Source organism: Haemaphysalis longicornis, unplaced genomic scaffold (genome assembly GCF_048455015.1).
Source record: "Haemaphysalis longicornis isolate Haplotype H1 unplaced genomic scaffold, Haemaphysalis longicornis Haplotype H1 scaffold_9, whole genome shotgun sequence".
NCBI classification, from domain to species: Eukaryota; Metazoa; Arthropoda; class Arachnida; order Ixodida; family Ixodidae; genus Haemaphysalis; species Haemaphysalis longicornis.
In genome coordinates this window covers 124,622,790-124,641,780 of record NW_027526460.1, presented here as the reverse complement: position 1 = coordinate 124,641,780, position 18,991 = coordinate 124,622,790, and the positions used below count along the sequence as shown (strand labels likewise).

At 45.7% G+C, this 18,991-nt stretch overlaps 1 protein-coding gene across 1 annotated transcript in view; it reads left to right on the top strand.

The window, feature by feature from the left end:
- Positions 1–2,871: 2,871 nt before the first annotated feature.
- The window catches only part of LOC144153648 (uncharacterized), a 51,471-nt gene continuing 35,351 nt past the window's right edge, over positions 2,872–18,991 (top strand). Inside the window, exons 1-2 of the mRNA XM_077685303.1 lie at positions 2,872–3,030; positions 17,928–18,048. Coding sequence (XP_077541429.1) covers positions 2,985–3,030; positions 17,928–18,048 — 167 coding nt within the window. The 5' untranslated portion in view covers positions 2,872–2,984. The remainder of the gene's footprint in view (positions 3,031–17,927; positions 18,049–18,991) is intronic.

The window sequence follows — 18,991 nt, the reverse complement described above, 5'->3', positions numbered from 1 at the left end:
CTACCGGTGATAACGTTGGGAGTGGACACTGGCGTTACTAAACAACTAGAAAGCAAACCTAGTTCGGCCTAACGGACCATGGAGCGAATAATGATCCGATCGAGTAACACGTAGGGACAGAAAACGAGCTTCCCGGATCTGGGAACAAACTTAAGTAGGTGATATAGTTCCAATGAAGAAAATTAAAAATTGACTTGGGCTGCCCATGTAGTGAGACGACGAACTGACAACAGGTTGGCAGCGAAGGTAACAGCATAGATAACAAGATACGGGACTAGAAGGGGGAGGCTATTAACTGGTTGTAGGGACGAAATAACCAAATTCACGGGCAAAGAACAGACTTGGGTCAGCAACTGTGGCCACACGTGTGGTGTTGTTGGTAGGTCTTGGGCAGGCAGCGAAAACAGCAGGAACGACGAGGCCATGAAAGCCTGCGTAACATAAAAGCGCAGAGCGTGAGCGGTGCTGGCAGTCATGACGCTTCCGTGCCCTGAGGTTGGGATCCGGGGTGCCAACTGGGCTAAGTAGATATATTCAGTTACCACTTCCACTGCCTCGCCATCTATCTCAAACTGCTGTGCTGTCCCGAGGTTATTGATCATTACTTTAGTTATCTGCATATTAATTTTCAGGCCCACGGTTCTACTCTGTTCGCCCAGTGTGGAAAGCATGCTTTGCAATTCGTCCCTCGAGTTACTTGGCAAGTCAACGTCATCAGCAAATCTCAGGTTACTGAGGTATTCTTAATTAACCCTTACTCCCACCTGTTCCCAGTCCAATGTTCTGAATACTTCTTGTGAACATGTTGTAAATAACATTAGAGACTGTGTCTCCTTGTCTGACGCCCTTCCTTAAAAGTATTTCACTGCTCTCCTTATGGAGGAGGATGGTATCTGTGGACCCATTGTAAATATCCTCTAGTATTCTTACATAATGCTCACCTACGCCATCGTTCCGTAATGCCTTAATGACTGCTGAGGTTTCGACCGAGTCAAATGCTTTCTCATAATCTATGAAGGGTATACATAGGGGTTCAGTATACTCCGCGCACTTCTCTATCACCTGATTGATCGTGTGAATATGGTCAATTGTTGAATAGCCTTTGCGAAACAGTGCTGGTTCTTTAGGTTGACTGAAATCTAAGGTGGCAGAAATTCACAGGGCAGCGGTGGCGTAGAGGTAGACCATCCGGCTCGCATGCAGAAGGACCATGGTTCGAATGCCAGTGCCGGACAATTCGCGCTGGGTTAAAAAAAAATCCGCGTGTTCATGGAATCGCAGAATGAGGCTTGGGGTGCGGCCTGACCCCGGCGACCATTTCCGGTAACGCACACCCTTAACGAAGCAGGATTGGCCCCCCTGGTGTAGTAATGGTCACAACCTCCCACTAATACGCCAATTATGTTTACGTAAGCGTAAGTAACGTACATTATTTACCTGACCATTCTGAATACTATAAAATATGCGTTAAATTTAAACAAAAGTAGGTCATTTTCGAGATTAGGAGCCCTCGCTAACTTGCACTTGCTCTTGCCGGGCTCAGCCAGTCGCACCGCTCCCCATAATACGTCATAGGAGGATCCAGTGCGCGAAATAAGCTATGTCGCATGGTCATTCTCTTTTTCTTAATTATATTGCTTACTTTAGTGAAGTCCCCGTTAAAGGTAGCATCAGTGTTATTACAACCAGTCAGTGTTATTATAACCAGGCAATATTTCGAATTCGGAACCACACGTGCACTTTGTTTTTATGGTTCCTCTGAGACAAATATGGTTAAAAATCGAGGCTTTCTCCCATGCAACGTCAGGCAAAGTCGACGTCCAAATTCTAAACTGCTTCGACCGTGTAGCAATGCTTCAATTGGATAGACGGCGGCTTCATAACCCAAGGGACACAGGTTATGATTTGGACCACGGGAGGCGTTCGTCGTCTAAGTTGGCTTCCCTGCAGTGCGTTTTGGCGTAACGACGTACGACACTAGTGAGGCACCGAAATGTTCGGTTTAATAAGGATAGATTGTTATCCTTTAGGTCGGTTGAGCCTACAAACACGAATGCTAGTTGTTCAAATTTTCTATTATGACCAAAAAAAGGCGACCGTGGGGTGCATCGAGGTGGCCAGGTTTGTCAGATACGCGTTCCCGGCCCGACACACTGCGACACAATGGCTTGTTAAAGGTGAGGCGGCTGTTGTTGTTGGCGACGATACGGGTTTTCATGGTGAATCCAGCTACCTCGGAAGGCAGGGAAGTCGGAGTGGCGCTCCCGTAAACGCCGGAACGTGCGCTGAAGGGAACAGTGGGCTGCGCCGACCCCGTACTTCTGAGTTTCAGATATCGGCCATGCGTGGGGCATCAGAACGTAGATACACAAGTGCCGTCAGCAGTGCTGTGGTGATTAAGGCGTAAACTTGCACGGAGAAGATAGACAGATCAGGGAACTTGGAAAAACTACAGAGTTAGGCAGCCCCGAATAGATGGCAATAATCTAGCTGAAGCCAACTAGCTACAAATCGTCGCTTTCATTGTAGCGCCCTAGGAATATTGGATTTTCTGTCTTGGTAACCAGGTGTAAAATTACCTGTTGGGTTCCTTGTTTTCGTTTGAGCACTCGTCTGTGCACTTACGCCGTTAGTCTTCTTAATCACTCGTTTTGACGCAACCTCTCGATGTGCGAATCTTAAAAGGCGGGGCTCCGGGCTCAAGGGCTGCACCTTCGAAGAAAGGGTGTGCGTCACAGTGTACACTTCCGTTTCCGCGGGCTTGCCGGCGGCTGCTGCAGCCGAACCGGAGAAAATGGCGGCCGCCAAGCTACTTTGCCCGCCCATATCGCTTCCGGTCTTCACTTCCGTTTCCTGTAAACACTGCGCGCTACCTATACTTCGCGGCTCTGGCTTGCATACTAACGCTCGTGCTCACAGCCGCTCTCGACGGGGCGCAGACACGCCGTTCGTTGTTTTTCGAAAGAGTGCTGCCACCAGCGACGATGCTCCTTCACCCGCTGTGCTTCGCTGTCGTGGCAAGTCTACTAGGTAAGCGATTTTTCTCCACCCTAAGCTAGGCTCGTTCACATGGCCATTGAGTCTACAGAAACTATTGAATCATTGCTTACCGAATATTTAAAATAAACTCCGTGCAACATGATATCCGGCTTCAAAAAATAGAAGGCGGAGAATTCAGGCTGAGGAATTCGGTGTAACTTGGATAGTTAAGATAACCTGTGGCTTCGCACATCATAGATTTAGTTTTCTGTGTGGCACAACCAAGCGCATTCCGAGATGCCGACTGTACTAAGCGTGCATGCGTTGTTAAGCAAATTTAGTAACAAAACGGCAACATAGCTAAAAAAATTACTCGGCGCTAAAACAGGGACGAAGAAGAAACACATAGCACACAAAACGGTGACAAACGTCCAACTAGATTTTATTGAAAAACGATGCTGCTTATATACACTAAAACTAAAATACTAAAAGCATTGTGACGCCAAAGTGCATCACGTTTCTAAAAAATCTGGCAGCGATATGGACGGAGTAGTAACACAGTTATCCCCTGCCTGTGTGATAAAACGAGCTTCAAGAATTTAGCGCTTAAGCTTTCCTCTCGCTCTCCTCAAAAACTTTGTGCTATCTAGCAGGGGGCTACAGTTTCATGTCTTGCAGTGCTCAGAAAGGTGTGGCCACCAGCATTATGCCGGCGACATAGGTAGGCGCGGGGGTCCCTTCCTGATGTCCTTTCTTTTTTGCCTTTAGAAAGGTCATGTTGCGGTGCCATGTCAACAGTTAACTGGCTCCTTTTCCCATCTGTCGGAGAATTAGCCAAAGGGAGCCCTCATCAATGGGAATCGTTCATAGGTGTGCACTATTTTTCAAGCGAGATGTTTCGTCTTCGTGTTGTTGTACGTTTGTTTTGTACGCATCCATCTTGAGTGTGAACGCCGTGGTACTGAAGGCAGACATGCAGACGGGGCTTACACGAAGCGGCAGATTCACCACAATCAGACGAGTGTCTTAGTTTTGTTTACGGTAACGGTTTATTTTATACACAAGTGCCAACCTGGCCTAAGCTGCGCTCTTGCCTGGCTGTGACAGTGCCTGCAGTCGGTGATATGTTAGTGCGTCGAACTTCCGACCGGCAATAGGATGTTTACAAATTGGACACGTATACGTTTACAGCAACAAGTGCCGGCTACCTTGCAGCATCTTTCGCATCAATGTTTTGCTCTTTCAAGGTCACCTCTGTTTTTCTGGGCATTTCCCACGACTTCTTGCTCAGAGCCGGGGGTGAGCTTGTTTCCACAAAGAGCGTTGTCATGGACCTATGATGTAGTTTTGAACAAAGTGACTTTCGATGAGTGCTCAGTCACACACTGATCTCTTTGTATTGTTTTTAACTGTCCCACAAGTGCAAATATTGGCTACAACTCAGCTGGCTGTTATATACAAGCACTGTACCTCATCATGCAATAAACTAATGTGAGGCCTAACGTGAAGATCGCTCATAGCGGCGTACGCCTTCCGCCGCTGCACCGATATGGGTTACATGACGCGTCGAATTAAATAAGAATGCTAGACTGCTGCATACTCGTGTTTGTAGCCAGCCACGGGATGCATCGCACCCAATGGGGATGCCAGGGCGTGGCATAGCCGCATTTGCAGCCATTGGGTGGCCGCTTTATTGGTCACATTACCCGTCGCAGCAAGGCCGGCGCGAACACACGTTTACAGCCAATAGGGACGACAGACGAGCGAATACCCGCGTTCTCCGCTAACGAAAATTTAGGCGCTATTTCGCGGGGAAACACAACGCCGAAGCCTACGCCGGCTTTTAAGTGTACTTTAGGGGCTCGCCTTGTCGTCGTAGCTCGCTCGCTGGACCCAAGTAGAGCCACAAGGCGTCCCGTCGTAGCGGCTGCCGAAAGGTTTCGAAAGCCAAGCGGTTTATATAGTCATAAGCGCTCGAAACTCGTGAACCGCTGGCGTTGTCATACATCTCCCTGTTGTTTAGCGCAAAGAAAACTGCAGGTACATTTGAGTCAAAATATACGTAATTAACCGGCCGCGCCCACGTTCATTTAGTTAGGAACGCTCGTTGGGTTGGTTTTTACGATAGTAAGCGAAAAAAAGAGGCACTGCTACGCCGGCACGTGCGAGAGAATAGCAAGCACAAAAAGAACATAACTCCCGTTGGCGCAGGTTCAGCCAGGGGGCGCGCGAGCACTGCGGTGGCGGGAAATTTGAGATGCGTTGGGTGGTAGCAGTGAGCGGATAACGGCGCTACAGCCAAGTGTGGCGAATCACTGCTCTGCACTTCCGACAGCTTTCACATTGAGTGGAACGGCTTGAATTTTTGTTTTGCTCTAGGGGGCATTCAATTCTCCTTTATTAAAGTGCACTCGTATCATACGTTGGTTTGAGTGCTAGGCGTTGGTTTGTGTGCTACAGGCGTCCCGTTTTCGCTGGTTGTTTTTCACACACAGAAACATACAGCCCTAGTGAAGGGAAGGTGGGAGCGAAATCCTGGCGAGACTCTGTGATAGCGAGCTTCTGGGTTGGTGAAATCTGAATAAATCTGAAACCCTTTCAGTAGAATAGAAGACTACGTAAGGCGCATAAGTTCTGTACACTTTAAATCATCAGGATATTGACGATTACCAATTACCAACCCGTTTCTGTGTCCAATAATGTTGGGGGCGATCAGTATTTTTAGCCATTAAAAAGGCTTGATCTCTGCAGCCATGCTCTACGAATGCAACCAAACAAGCACTGTAGCATGAAAAAGTGGGATCAGGATAGTACACTTTGTCCGGCGCATCGCAAACGCCAAAAGCGGTTAATTTCCCGCCCAAAGAAGAGCAGCTCACTATAACTATGATGATTATGCACCATGACTTACGTACGGGCGCTTTTTACTTGAAGCGAGGCATTCGCCATACAGTATAATGCACAATGACAATGCAGTTATGACTGCACATGGACACTGACGTCCTCCAGCAGCCAATCTGATTCAAGGGAGTGAAGTGAGCAGGAGAGGGCAAATTAGGAATAGCCTCCTTCAAAGAATGACATTGGTTACATCTATTTGTGAACAGCGAAAAGAAAGGATGGTTCTGAAATTTTTCGGAAATATATTTTGCCGACAAGCCGCATCGAGTACAGGGGGAGAGCAAGGTGTTCGGGTATTTTAGGGCGATGTTGCGCGGGCGGGCACCATGCTGAACCATTGTAGCAAATAGCTAAAAATTTCAATCTTACTTTGCATTTATCAAATACGGTAAAATCTCGTTAATTCGAGTGTAAGGGTAAACAGTTTCACTTAAATATACAGACACTTCGAACTAATCGAGCTGGAGGATGAGAACAGCACACTTCGATTCAATGACCACACTGGTAATCAGGTCGTCTGCCATGCTAGACAGCATTTAGCTTAACTGGATTTTCTTGTCAAGAATATGCGCGCCAAACTCACTGCTTCGTCTGTACCACTTTCTTCGTGTTTCTTAATTCCAAATTTCATTAAATGGTGTTCGTTTTTACGCTTTTTTTTCTTTCTTTCTCTAATCTCCTTACTTTTATTTCTCTACTCATCTACTGCTAATCCATCCTAATAATTAAAAATTTTCCTTTCGCTTCAAAAATTACCTAATTTCTTTCGGTAAGGGGCCCATTTCCTGGCCAATCTCCCTGAGTGGGTACGCTCCATTTTACTGGAACCAGAGAGAGAGAGACAACCTTTAATAGAAAAGGATGACCACTGGTCATGATGGGGGAAATGAATGGGGAGGGAGGGTAAGAGAAAATAAACAAATAAATGCTGGTCGTTCTCAGTAGACTCCATAACTGGGCCAGTTCTTGTAAACTGCAATTCATGGGCGAACCACCACCACCACGTCAATCGGCAACTTGCTTGCAAAGAACCGTGATTGTATTCTGCGCATGGTCCTGAAAGGCAACATCTAGCCGGTTTTGTTCGATTGAATGAGGGAATGTAGCAGAAAGCTCCCGTTCGCCCTCTTCAAAACTGAACAGATGGGCGGCATCCGATCCGTCCATGACTTTCGAATGGACAGCTGCTTCGGTGCTTCGTCCTTCGGCTCCTTTCCTTTGTTCCTGCGTTCCTGGCAGCAGCAAGTTCTACGCATCTGACCGATGAAATGTTGTTCTTATCTGTCAGCGCCCCACACAACACTGCACTCACACCCACACCGACATAGTCAGCAAGCAAAAATGGCAGCATCTCCACTACGTGTATGATAGCGAGGGTGCGGAGTACGGGGACTCGAAATGACATCCAAGTTGCTCACCGAGTGACACCCGATTTGCGTCCCGACCGTCATTCGATTTGAGCCGTGAATTGCACCTTGATTATTCCCTAAATGAAACTGCAACTCACGGCTCAGCTCGAATTTCACTTGATTATCGCTTAATGGTGGTGTGCGCACGCATGGACGCGGACGGACATTTGGAGGTCCTAAGGTACTCCGCACCATTATAGGTGAGGGAGTAAGCCGTCTGACTCTCAGGTACAAACTCACGGTCGTAGCCCAATGGGTAAGACGACTGACACTAGCTCTGTCTGGTCTGCCAGACACAGGCTCGAAACCTGCCGGTGCCTGCGTGATTTTTAGCGATTGTAAATACTATGCGCACGGACGCGGACAGGCTTTGTTCGGTCCTAAGGTACTCCGCATCTAATATGTCTTCGAAAGCGTCCTGCACCGGGTTATTCAATTGATGTTATGCGATTTTACCTTCTCTCTGTTTCAAAGGTTACGAAGCCCCAACAAGGGCGTTTCTGCAGCCGTGTGACACCCGCCAAGCCACGGGCACTGTGGCGCGTAGTTCGAATTATCCGCGGCGGAACCTACTCGCGTTCGAATTAACGGGATTTTTTAAAAGGGCACAAAAAGCTGAATGAAATGTGGTTTTAACTGAAATATCATACGTTTCATAGCTCTCCCGGCTTTTGTTCGACGAGAAACGATGCGTTATTAGCAAAGAAATAGGTAAAGAAAGCTGGCAGCTATTTCTCTATCTCTCTCTCTCTCTCTCTCTCTCTCTCTCGTTTCCCTTTCATTGTTTCGTGACGTAGTAATCACGTCCCAAATGGTGCGTTCCAACATGGAGTTGTATACTAATATATAGTAAAGGAAATCTGGCGGTGCAGTTGAGGGGTGTCGTGGGAGCCGCCATTGCAGCTAGCGACGTTCCTCGCCTACTTGGCTTGGTTAGCCGCATGTGTTCTTTTTTGTCTCGAAGGCAAAATCAACAAAACGGGTAACCTTTTCTTGTTGTTGATCTTGAAGCTTCTGAATAATCACCGACAACTAAATCTTTTTGGAGCTTCAATTTTATTACAGCAAAACAAATTTGAATAAGCTTTGACAGTAACATTGTTGTCAAGTTTTGTCGCGCACCTTTGCGTTGCAAGGGTTGCTCGAGCCCCCATAGTCACAAGGTTTGTCCTTCAAGGAGAGAGCCAAAGTGCGCCAACTGCGACGCATCACAGCAACGTTCTCAGCATGCCCCCGCACAAAAAAGCTGCTACGGAAGCAAAAAAAAGCATGTAACAATAGGTAATGCCTCCTTTCAAAGGAAGCTCTATAACTCGCGAGGAACATAAGCCGAAGTCACCACTGGCTCATCACAACAGACATTCCGTCTTGCACCTCGTTCAAGAAATTGGGTACCTAACACGACTACGGCGACCTCATGCTCGCCTCTGCGGAGGATCCATCACATCAGCGACCCTTGGATACACATACCCGGCGATCCGAAGGCGTATCTGCAAGACCGGAGAGGCCAGCAGTTCGACAGTCTGACGACGAGATATCGGACAAGGCCCTTATGCGCATCCTCATTTTAGCGCTTCGTTCCATCATCTATCTCCATCCACGAGCTAGTGCCCTTCCAGAAGTCCAAGCTATGCTATCACTACCACAGGCCCGCCCTCTCAATACCGATCAGTGCGTCGGGTATGTCTAACACATACCAACGGAGATTCATTTTCCAATGGTATACTAATGGACTCTCCAACAAGACAAGTGCATTTCCTCAATTTGTGCATTATTATAACTTTCCAGTTTTCCCTTTCTGTGAAACGCAAGTAAGAGAAGTTTCGCCTGGCTAACGGTGTGCAGTATCGTGCTAAGGGACAGAGTGAACTCAGACGTATTATGCTTTGTGTGCGTAAATACTTACCCTCGTCTCTCGTATTCTCATCGACCTCTCCCTCACCGGAGTACGTTGCAGTGAAAGCGCAGTGTGTATCCTTAATGTTCACTGTCGTTAGTGTCTACCTAGAGCCATAAATCATTGTGAGTTCATCTGAGCTTAATACTTTATTTGGAAACCTGTCAGCTCTATTTGTTTTATGCGATGATTTCAACGCCCATAGCCCATCATGGGTATCCCAGCGAAATGCATCGGGGCCGATTACTAGAGGAAGTTATTGAGCGTAATAACGTATGTGTATTTTTAATGACGGCACACCAACGTATCTTAGAGGAGCAGGTTATAGTAGTGTGCTTGATTTGTCGTTACGCTCTTCAGACGTTGCATCGGGGCCGATTAATAGAGGAAATTATTCAGCGTATTAACTTATGTGTGTTTTGAATGACGGCCCACCAACGTATCTTAGAGGAGTAGGATATAGTAGTGTGCTTGATTTGTCGTTATGCTCTTGAGACGTTGCATTGGAGGCATCATGGTGTGTCCATGCTAATACCGCAGCAATCCTCTCCCTGTCTTAATTCAACATCAATAAATTTACCTGATGGAGCAGCCAAGGATGGGATGCAGTAGAAATCGAGGTGCTTTCCGCTTCCATATCGATCATTCCGAAGATAGCGCTTGAAATACTGTCACTTTCGTACAAATGGTCAAATCCACTATGACAAAGTTTTGAAGTGGATTCCTGTTGCACGCGCCAGAGCTGGTGTAAACGGAAAGTATGCGCGACTACGCGCAATTCAACATTGTAGTGAGCGGCATTTTCGCCGTTCCAGAAAGCCAGAAGATTACCGCACCGCACAGAGCATGTTAATGGAAATGCGCAAAGAACTGCAGAATTGAGGGAAACGAAGGCGGAGATCATTTTGTGCCCTTTATGTCCGATGACATCCCAAAGTTTGGGACACGATTCGCGCTCTTCGAACACCTGTGGCAGTAAGAATGCCTTTTTAAGGGTTAGCGTTATGCAGAGGATTGTCCGAAACACCTGTTGCGGACGAGTCCTCTGCATGAATTACAAGGCCTTCAGAAGCAATTACCTGTGATGAGCATATCGCTTCTCGCAATACCGCTAGGTCATCCGTCTAGGAATATGATACATCGTGCCACGCAGAGCTTTTCTCGCTGAAAAAGCTCGAATTAGCCCTGCGATAGATTGACCGCAGTGCTGCCGGTGGACCAGACAAGGTCACCTACGCTCTCCTTTGCAATCGTTATGCCCGCATGACCATACATCTGCTACATTTATTCAATGAAATATGGAATGCTGAGGAGATCCCCGAGTCTTGAAAGTTATCGAAGATTGTACCTCTCCTCAAGCCAGGAACATCACCACGTTCGATCGACTCGTTTGAACCTCTCAGCTTGACCGGTTGCACAGCCAAGCTATATGAAAGGCTAATCTTTTATAGATTAAGCTGGTCTTTAGCACATCTGGCACTTTGCTATCATGTATGTCAGAATTCAGGCCACGTCGGTGAGTATGGATATAGACCTGGTATGGACCTAGACCTGGTTACTTCTATTGAACATGAGAGCTCTTATCAAAACATAACAATAGCTGTTTTTTAATATTAGTCGACCATTCGACACCGGGAGTAATTTCCACATTCTTGAAGTCCTTGACAAAATGCGAATTCGTGGCAAAATACTTCGATGGAACGGGAGCTCCTTGAAGAATAAAAGACTATATATGTGCACTAGCCAAGGAGACAGCCAACGTCATGCAGCGGAACAAAGGGTTCCCCGTGAAAGCGTGCCAAGACCACTATTCTTAATGGCGAAGTTGCCAGCCTTGCTTTCCCCTCGGCTACATGTAACCATCTACGCTGAGGACAGTCACCTTTGGTGCAGCGGCGTTTGTTATTTGTCGATTCGAGCTGACCTTCAAGCCGGCATTGGCAACATTGATAAGTATATACGTGCGAGAGGGATGGATGTCCCTGCAGCAAAATCAGCCGTTCTGGCTTTCACGCGCAAGAAGCTGCGTGGATTACTGCGCACCATGGGCGGTCAGGAGGTCCCTCGAGAAAAATGTCACAAGTTCCTTGGTATATACATCGACACATCGCTCACATGGTGCCGGCATATTGAGATCTCTGCTAAGATCTCTGCTAAGTAAGATCTCTGGTAAGATCTCTGCTAAGCAGGCTGCCAGTAACAAATGAAGCGTGTGCAGAAGCGCCTGCAGACTGCGTAGAGCAGTGAAGAAGTTAACGCTTCTACATAAAACCGCAATGTACGCCATGACTTACCACGAGTTTTGTTTGCCACACACAGTTAAGCTTTATGATTCATCCTGTGAATCGGTCCTTCATATTAATATACGTTCTATCAGCAACAAAGAGGATTCTTTTGCTCTCCTTCTCGACCAGTTCTCTTTCAATTTTAGCATATTCATGTTTTCGGAGACCTGGTATCAAAACGATTCCAAAATATTAAATTTGCCGGGTTATAATGCTTTTTACATAAATAGGAATAATAAACGGGGTGGTGGAGTTGCCGCCTATGTTACAGATCGGAAACACTGTGAAATTGTATCAGAATTTACTAGTGTCACCGATGATTATGAAGTGCTCACTGTGATGTGCAAAAAGCAAGCAATTTGCGTTATCTATCGCCCTCCGACTGGGAATGTACTGCAATTTTTCGATTTCTTCGAAGGGCTATTAGATTACATAAGCAAGAACAACTAGTACCTTGTTTGTGGCGGAGATTTTAACTTAAATATCCTGGACCAAGATTGGTCTATTCGAGAGTTCAACACTCTGCTTTCTTCCTATGGTTTTGCCAACCTAATTTCAACTGCAACCAGAGTCACACAATCTACCTCTTCTGCGCTTGACCTGCTTATTACCGATATTGAAACTACCGTCCATAGTGCTGGGACAGTAGCATCGGGTTAAAGCGATCATTGTCCAGTTTTTCTCATTTACCACTCCCAATGCGTGGAAAACGATGCTCGATCTGAGCCTTTGATTGTTCAGCGAGTCACCCAAGACAGGCTACTATCATTTCATCAAGACGTCATGAACCATGACTGGTCATTTGTGCTTAATATAAGCAATGTAAACGATGCGTACACGGAGTTTATGCAGGCTTTTGTGCGCATTTACATGCGACATTTTCCGTTCACTGTGGTGAAGCCATCGAAAAAGATACGGAAGCCCTGGGTGACTCAAGAGCACATAAAAATGATAAAAAACAAAAATTTCCTCTATCACTCGTTTTTGCGGACACGCTCGGAAACAACGCTAAAGCAGTTTAAAAGATTTAGAAATAACCTGAACACAGAATTGCGACGTTCCAAAATAAACTATTATCAAAACATCTCTGGGCATATCACTCGACAACGCCCTGATGTTGCTTGGAAGACGATAAATGATGTTCTTGGTCGTAACACCAATAGATCTGGTGTGCAAAAGTTAACCGTAGGCAACCGTGAACTTACAGGCGAAGAACTTGCAGACTACTTTAATACTCACTTTGTTAATGTAAAAGTGGCTGATAATAACCAACCCGATATCAGCACTCAGTTTAGCAGTTCTATCGACAGTATTTTTATTCAAAGAACAGATGAAATCGAAATAAACAATACATTTATGCTATTGCGAAGCAGTAAGGCGCTGGATATTGACAACATTCAAATTGAACCAGTTAAGTATGTTTTGCCTTTCATCGCCTCCCCACTTGCTCATATTTTTAACTTGGTGATTGAGCACGGAATTTTTCCCGATGCCATGAAAAAAGCAAGGGTATCAGTGATTTACAAAGGGGGAGACAAGAACAATCCATCGAATTATAGACCGATTTCTGTTTTACCTGTTTTTTCTAAAGGGTTAGAAAAAATTATATGTTCACGATTAACAAATTTCTTCGACGCAAAAAATGTGCTAACTGAGTCTCAATTTGGCTTCCGAGCGGGAAAATCCACAGAATTGGCTTTATTAACTTTAAAAGAAAACATCCTTAGAAACATTGAACAAAATTTATATACAGTAGGTCTTTTTTTAGATTTTAGTAAGGCCTTTGACTTAATAGACCATGACATTCTCACGATAAAGCTTAAACAATACGGGATTCGCGGGAGCCCTTTAGCCTTGCTAGAGTCTTACCTGCGCGGCCGACACCAATGTGTTTTTATTAACAACCACAAATCGTCTCTTTTACCTGTTACTCACAGTGTACCTTAGGGTAGCATACTGGGTCCACTGTTATTCAATACCTATATTAATGACATTGTCCTGATTGATCCCGAAGTTAAATTTATGATCTACGCCGACGATACTACTTTTACAGTCTCTGGTTCTAATTTAGATCGGATAATTCTGAAATGCAATGAACTTCTCAATAAGATATCATTGTGGTCCAAAATAAATAAACTCAAAATTAATCCCAATAAAACTAAGGCCATCATATTCCGTGCTAAAAACAAACAAGTTTCCTCGTCTTACCACCTTAGTTATGAACATCAGCCTGTGGAAATTGTCAGTGAACACAAAATTCTAGGGGTAGATTTTTCTTCAAACTTGAATTGGGACACTCACATTGATTCTCTTAGTAAAAAGTTATCTGCAGTGACAGGGGTACTGTCGCGCTGCTGTAGTATTCTTCCGCAGCAAGCAAAGCTTCAAATTTACTATGCTTTATTTTACTCACACATAAATTACTGCAACCTGGTTTGGGCTACCACAACTAAAAGAAATATGAATAGGATTGTCACTATACAAAAAAGAATTATACGACAAATATCAAATCTTAAACGCACCGACACGACAAAAGAGGCATTTCTAGTGAATAATGTACTTCGCGCCGATAAAATGTATGAGTTTCGGTTATTACAGATCTTTAATTGCTCCTCACCTCAAATCGTTAATTACCTGTCCTCTCTTGCATCATTACAACATTACTCATCGACTGTTAAAACACGCTGCACCGATATATGGGCTATACCACATTTTCGTACAAATTACAAGTTCCAGTCATTATCTCATAATGTTCCCATGACACTAAATAGACACCAACATACATCTGGGTACAATAGAAAACAACTTCGAACATACATCCTGCAATCGTAACTGAACCTAGCTTGTTTTTACTTCTGTATTCCTGGCCTATTGTAACTGAACCTAACTGGTTTTTACTTCTGTATTTCTGTCCTATTGTATGTTTACTGTGTGTTTGGAATCGATTATGCACTGTATTCTGAATCATGTTTTTTTCCTACAAATTTCTAGCGTATTATTTTTAATTTTTATTTACAGTGTGCTTGAATCTCCTATTGATAATGTAAACTATTCATTCTGTTCGTGGCCTGTTTCTCTAATCTGTGTTTCCTTCATCTAATTTTGATTATCTTTGATGAAATTTGTAGAACTGATTTGTTAAATTGAAATCGTGTTTTATTTTTGTTTTTTTGTTACTTATGATTACATCTGTGTTACGTGGTCCGTCCTCCATGCCTTGTAACGGCTTCCTGCGCCTTTGTCAAGCTGCTCGAGCAGCTTTTAGCCAGGAAGTCGTCCAGATGCTTCTGGGAAATAAACTGAACTGAACTGAACTGAACTGATTGTTTGCAAAAAAGGGCACCACGTCTAGTACACGTTTTACGTTACCTAGCAGGCACCCGATGGGGTTGTTCGTCCGATTCTATGCTTCGAATGCATGCTCCACTCGTCCGTCAGATCGTACCATGGTCTATACCTGTTATTCATGGTCTGTCAATCGTCAGCAGCAGTGACTGTAAGCATTGGTAATTAGAGGCCTCCGTCTCTGCCTCGGAGTGCCCAGGCCGACGTCGGGAATATAGTACTCGCGGAAGCAAGGGAACCGCCATTTAATGCTTTGCGAGTGCCTGAGGCGCACCGCCATTATCTGCGCCTGAACATGTTGCACGAGTCGCACCCCTTGGTTCTCCGCCTTCAACAAAGTTCGGCGTCAAAGGTTCATAAGGCCATCTTTCGTGATATCGTGGCCGTGCCTGTTGTGTCTCAATGGCACCACAGCACTGGGTTGCCTCCATTTACTGTTCCCTACAATGACACCAATGCTGATATCCCCGGGATGCCCAAAAATCCTACATATCTGCAGCGGCGGCAATGCAGACGGCGCTAAGTTACATGCATGAACATCATGCTGATTATGTGCATATATACGCTGATGGATCGTCGACAACCACCTCGTCTTCGTCAGCTTCCATAATACCGAGCCTCCACATTCATCATAGAGTAAAGCTCTCGCACCTTGCAGTCAAATTTATCGCTACCATATCTTCCCCGTCTAATGGGCACTGTTCACAGATTCAAAACCGGCTCTCCAAGCCCTAAATCCAATTGGGGCTTTCACTCACAAAAATCTCTTGGCAAGACGCATCTCTGATGCGATGCAACGGAGATGGGAAGAACTAAGAGAATAATATTTCAGTGGGTTCCCTGGCATATTGGAATACGTAGAAATTCACGAGCTCACCAACTAGCAGCAACCACTCATTCGAATTCCACGTGTAGCACCTTGCCTTTTACCAGAGGTGATGGGAAAAATAATTGTGAAGAACTGAGCGGCAGATTACTTTGGAAACCAGTTTTTACCGATAAATGCCGTTTATCGCTGTTATACCAAGTCGACCCGTCCCTTGCATACCCGTGTGCGTCTCATCTCGTTCGTTCCGTTGACACATTATTATATCGCCTTCGTCTTGACTGATTGTAGTGTTTAACGCGCCGACGCAACGCAGGCAATGAGGCGCGCCGTAGCGAAAGCCTCCAGATTAATTTTTACCACCTGGATAGTTTTAACGTGAGCCTAAATCTCGTACACATGGGAGTTTTTGCTTTTGCCTCCATCAGAAAAGCGGCCGCCGCGGCCTGAATATGAACCCGCGTCCTCGTGCTCAGCAGCACAACGCCTGAGCCACTGAACCACCGCGGCTGGTATCGCCTTCATCTTGACGTGGCCTACACCAAGAAATGCCTTTGCCGCATTCGATTTCCTGATCACGCATGCTGTGATTGTGGACACCAAACTGAAGACGTGCGTCATGTCCTGCTTGAGTGCCCTCTATGTGCGACCGAGGGCAAAAAATTGTGACAAGCTTATTCTGCGGTCTCGTACACCCTTACCTTTGCAGAAACTGTTGGGTCCGTGGGACAACGCACGTAAACAAACCAGAGCTTTCCTTGCCTTACGAGAGTTTTTTTTTTTTTCAAATGTCTGAGATGTTCGAACACAACTAAAGGCATGCACCTTCGTCTGGATGAGTGTGGAAACACACAACGGTGTTAGGTATATAGGTGAGAGTATCTGTGCGGCATCATGACCATTTTGTATTGTTTGTATACGTATAGATGTATATAGTTTTTTTGGGGTGATCTTTCAACCGTTGCTCTTTCAATGTACTTATTCTAATGTTGTTGTTCATTAATACAACCATTGTATTGTTTAATTACTTGAATGTTTGGGGTAGCCAGCTTCTTTTAAATTTGGGTAAAAACTCTGCAATAAATCTTTATTGATGTGTTTTCCCTCTTTCGTGTTTTCCTCCGTGCTGTTTTGGAAACGACGAGGTATGGCTACGCGAAAACTTCCGAGGAGAGGGGAGCTTAGAGCGGGTGAGCACCACACCCGTGTTCGCTTTGTTCTGGTAAACACGTGATGAACGCATGCGCGCGAAGCCATGCAGCGTGATTGGAGCTTGCCTCCCGTCCGCTTCGGCGAGTCCGCGCCACACGCTCACTAATCCCTTCTACAGCGACAAATGCAGGAATTGTGGCATCGAAAGCCTTGCTTCGATACGGACAATGGCTATCGCCATTAGCAGTCCACTTTTCAACAAACCGACCACCGCCCGCGCCCATGGCGTTTCATCACAGTGTGAGAACTGTTCTTAGTGGGAGGAAACTAGGAAACTATGCACTGGGGGCACGCAAATAAGTTATTCTTCCAGTATTGCCCTTACAGCTGAATAAGTGGAGGGTACAGGGCTCAGAGGGTACAAATAAGCACCAAGAACATTTCCGACCTCTTTCTAAGTAGAAGTGCGGATAGCTGGGATAAATTAGCACAAAGAACATCTCCAACTTCTTTCAAAGTAGGAATGTGGATAGCTAGGTTCTAGTGAATCCTACAAACAAGCGCCCAACTAGAGCCAAAGAAACAAGTGCGAATAATCAGCAAGTGTACGTCTACATACCCGTCGCCGTTATGTATGCTTGTAAATGTCTTTATATCCTCCTGCGCACAAACGCCTCCCCAAGGAACGAGAGCGTCACCTCCGAGGCATCCAAAGGCCTTTCCCCACCCCACTACAGCCCACATTCTGGCCCCCACGTTAGACTCCTCGCAATGCCGCTTCTGCTATACTACGGGCACCCTATACCATGTCATGTGGGGCTGTAATCAGAACCCTCACCTACACCCCCTGCCTTTCCCCTCCCCCGAGCACTGGGAGACAGCACTGTACAGCTCGGACCCTGACGACCAGCTTTGGCCAGCGAAGGCAGCACAAAAAGCCGGATGGTCTCAGGGGGTCTTGGAATCAGGACTCTTCCCTCGTGCTGACTCCTTTACAAAGAAGCGTGTTCCTGCTACTTCTCTACACTTCCATACATATCGTCTTCTGCGTGATTCCTTTAAAAGAAGGTTAAACAAGCGTCATTCAATGTTGCTGTACTTATTCGTAGTTTTCTTTTATGTGACATTAACAGCGGAGAGCAGAGGCCAGGTGGTTCCGGACAACTGCCCGGGCCAGGATGAATGCTACCAGGCGGCCGTTGAGGAGGCCTTCAACCAAATCAGCACACACGAGGAGCTCGGCCCGCTGTGCGAGTGAGTGAACGGCTCTTTCTTCCTTGTATAGACGCCCCTGAAAGCAGTTAAAATGTGTTGACACTTTGCACAGTTTGCCTGAGTCTAGTCAAATTCAAGTGTTAGTGAATTTACTGGTTTCTTGATGGGGAACATTTGGAAGAGCGCAATAACTTTTTGCGGTGGCTACGTAGCCCTGGGCAAGTCCCTTCGTTTCGTTCTGAAACCTAGTAAACTTGGTTGTCCAGATATTCCGGTCTTTCTAGGCTGACAGAAAAGAGCCCGCCGCTTATGTCGGCGGCCCCGCGCACATTTGCAAACGCGAGAAGGTCGGTGCGGCTTTCTTATTGACAACAAAAGCGTTACGTTGAATGTATTGAAATATGTTTGGAAGAAGACAAGAAAATATAGCCTGGCCGCAAGCAGTTCAAACAAACAGAAGTAACTGTGATAGACTCGTGTAAGTCGATAACTTGATCGCCTGTTTCTTCTTGGAACACATACGGTTCGTTTTGACCTGTATTTGTTCAGTTCCGGTCATATGTAAACCTAAGAGGTTCATTGTCTTAAACACCGTGGTTTTTTGGGCGCGCCGTTACAGAGATGACATGCCTGCTAGGCTTTATTAGACTGAAGGTTCACATTTTTTCTCATATCCTGCTGGGTTGGCGGCTCTCGACTCGTAGTATACTAACCATCTATATTTGTCTTACTCCCGACGTACGTTACAGAGATATTTTGGCACCTTATAGAGATTATGAAGGAATGTAACTAAAACCTGCCTCTTTAAGCGCAAATTCCTCCACACTAAATGACAGTGATTCCCCCGGCACAACATTGTTGATTGATCATGACGTTTAACGCACCGACGCTACGCAGACGATGAATTAGGCGTGCCGTAGTGGAGGGCTACGGATTAATTTTGACCACCAGGGGATCTTTAACGTGCGCCGGAATCTCAAAC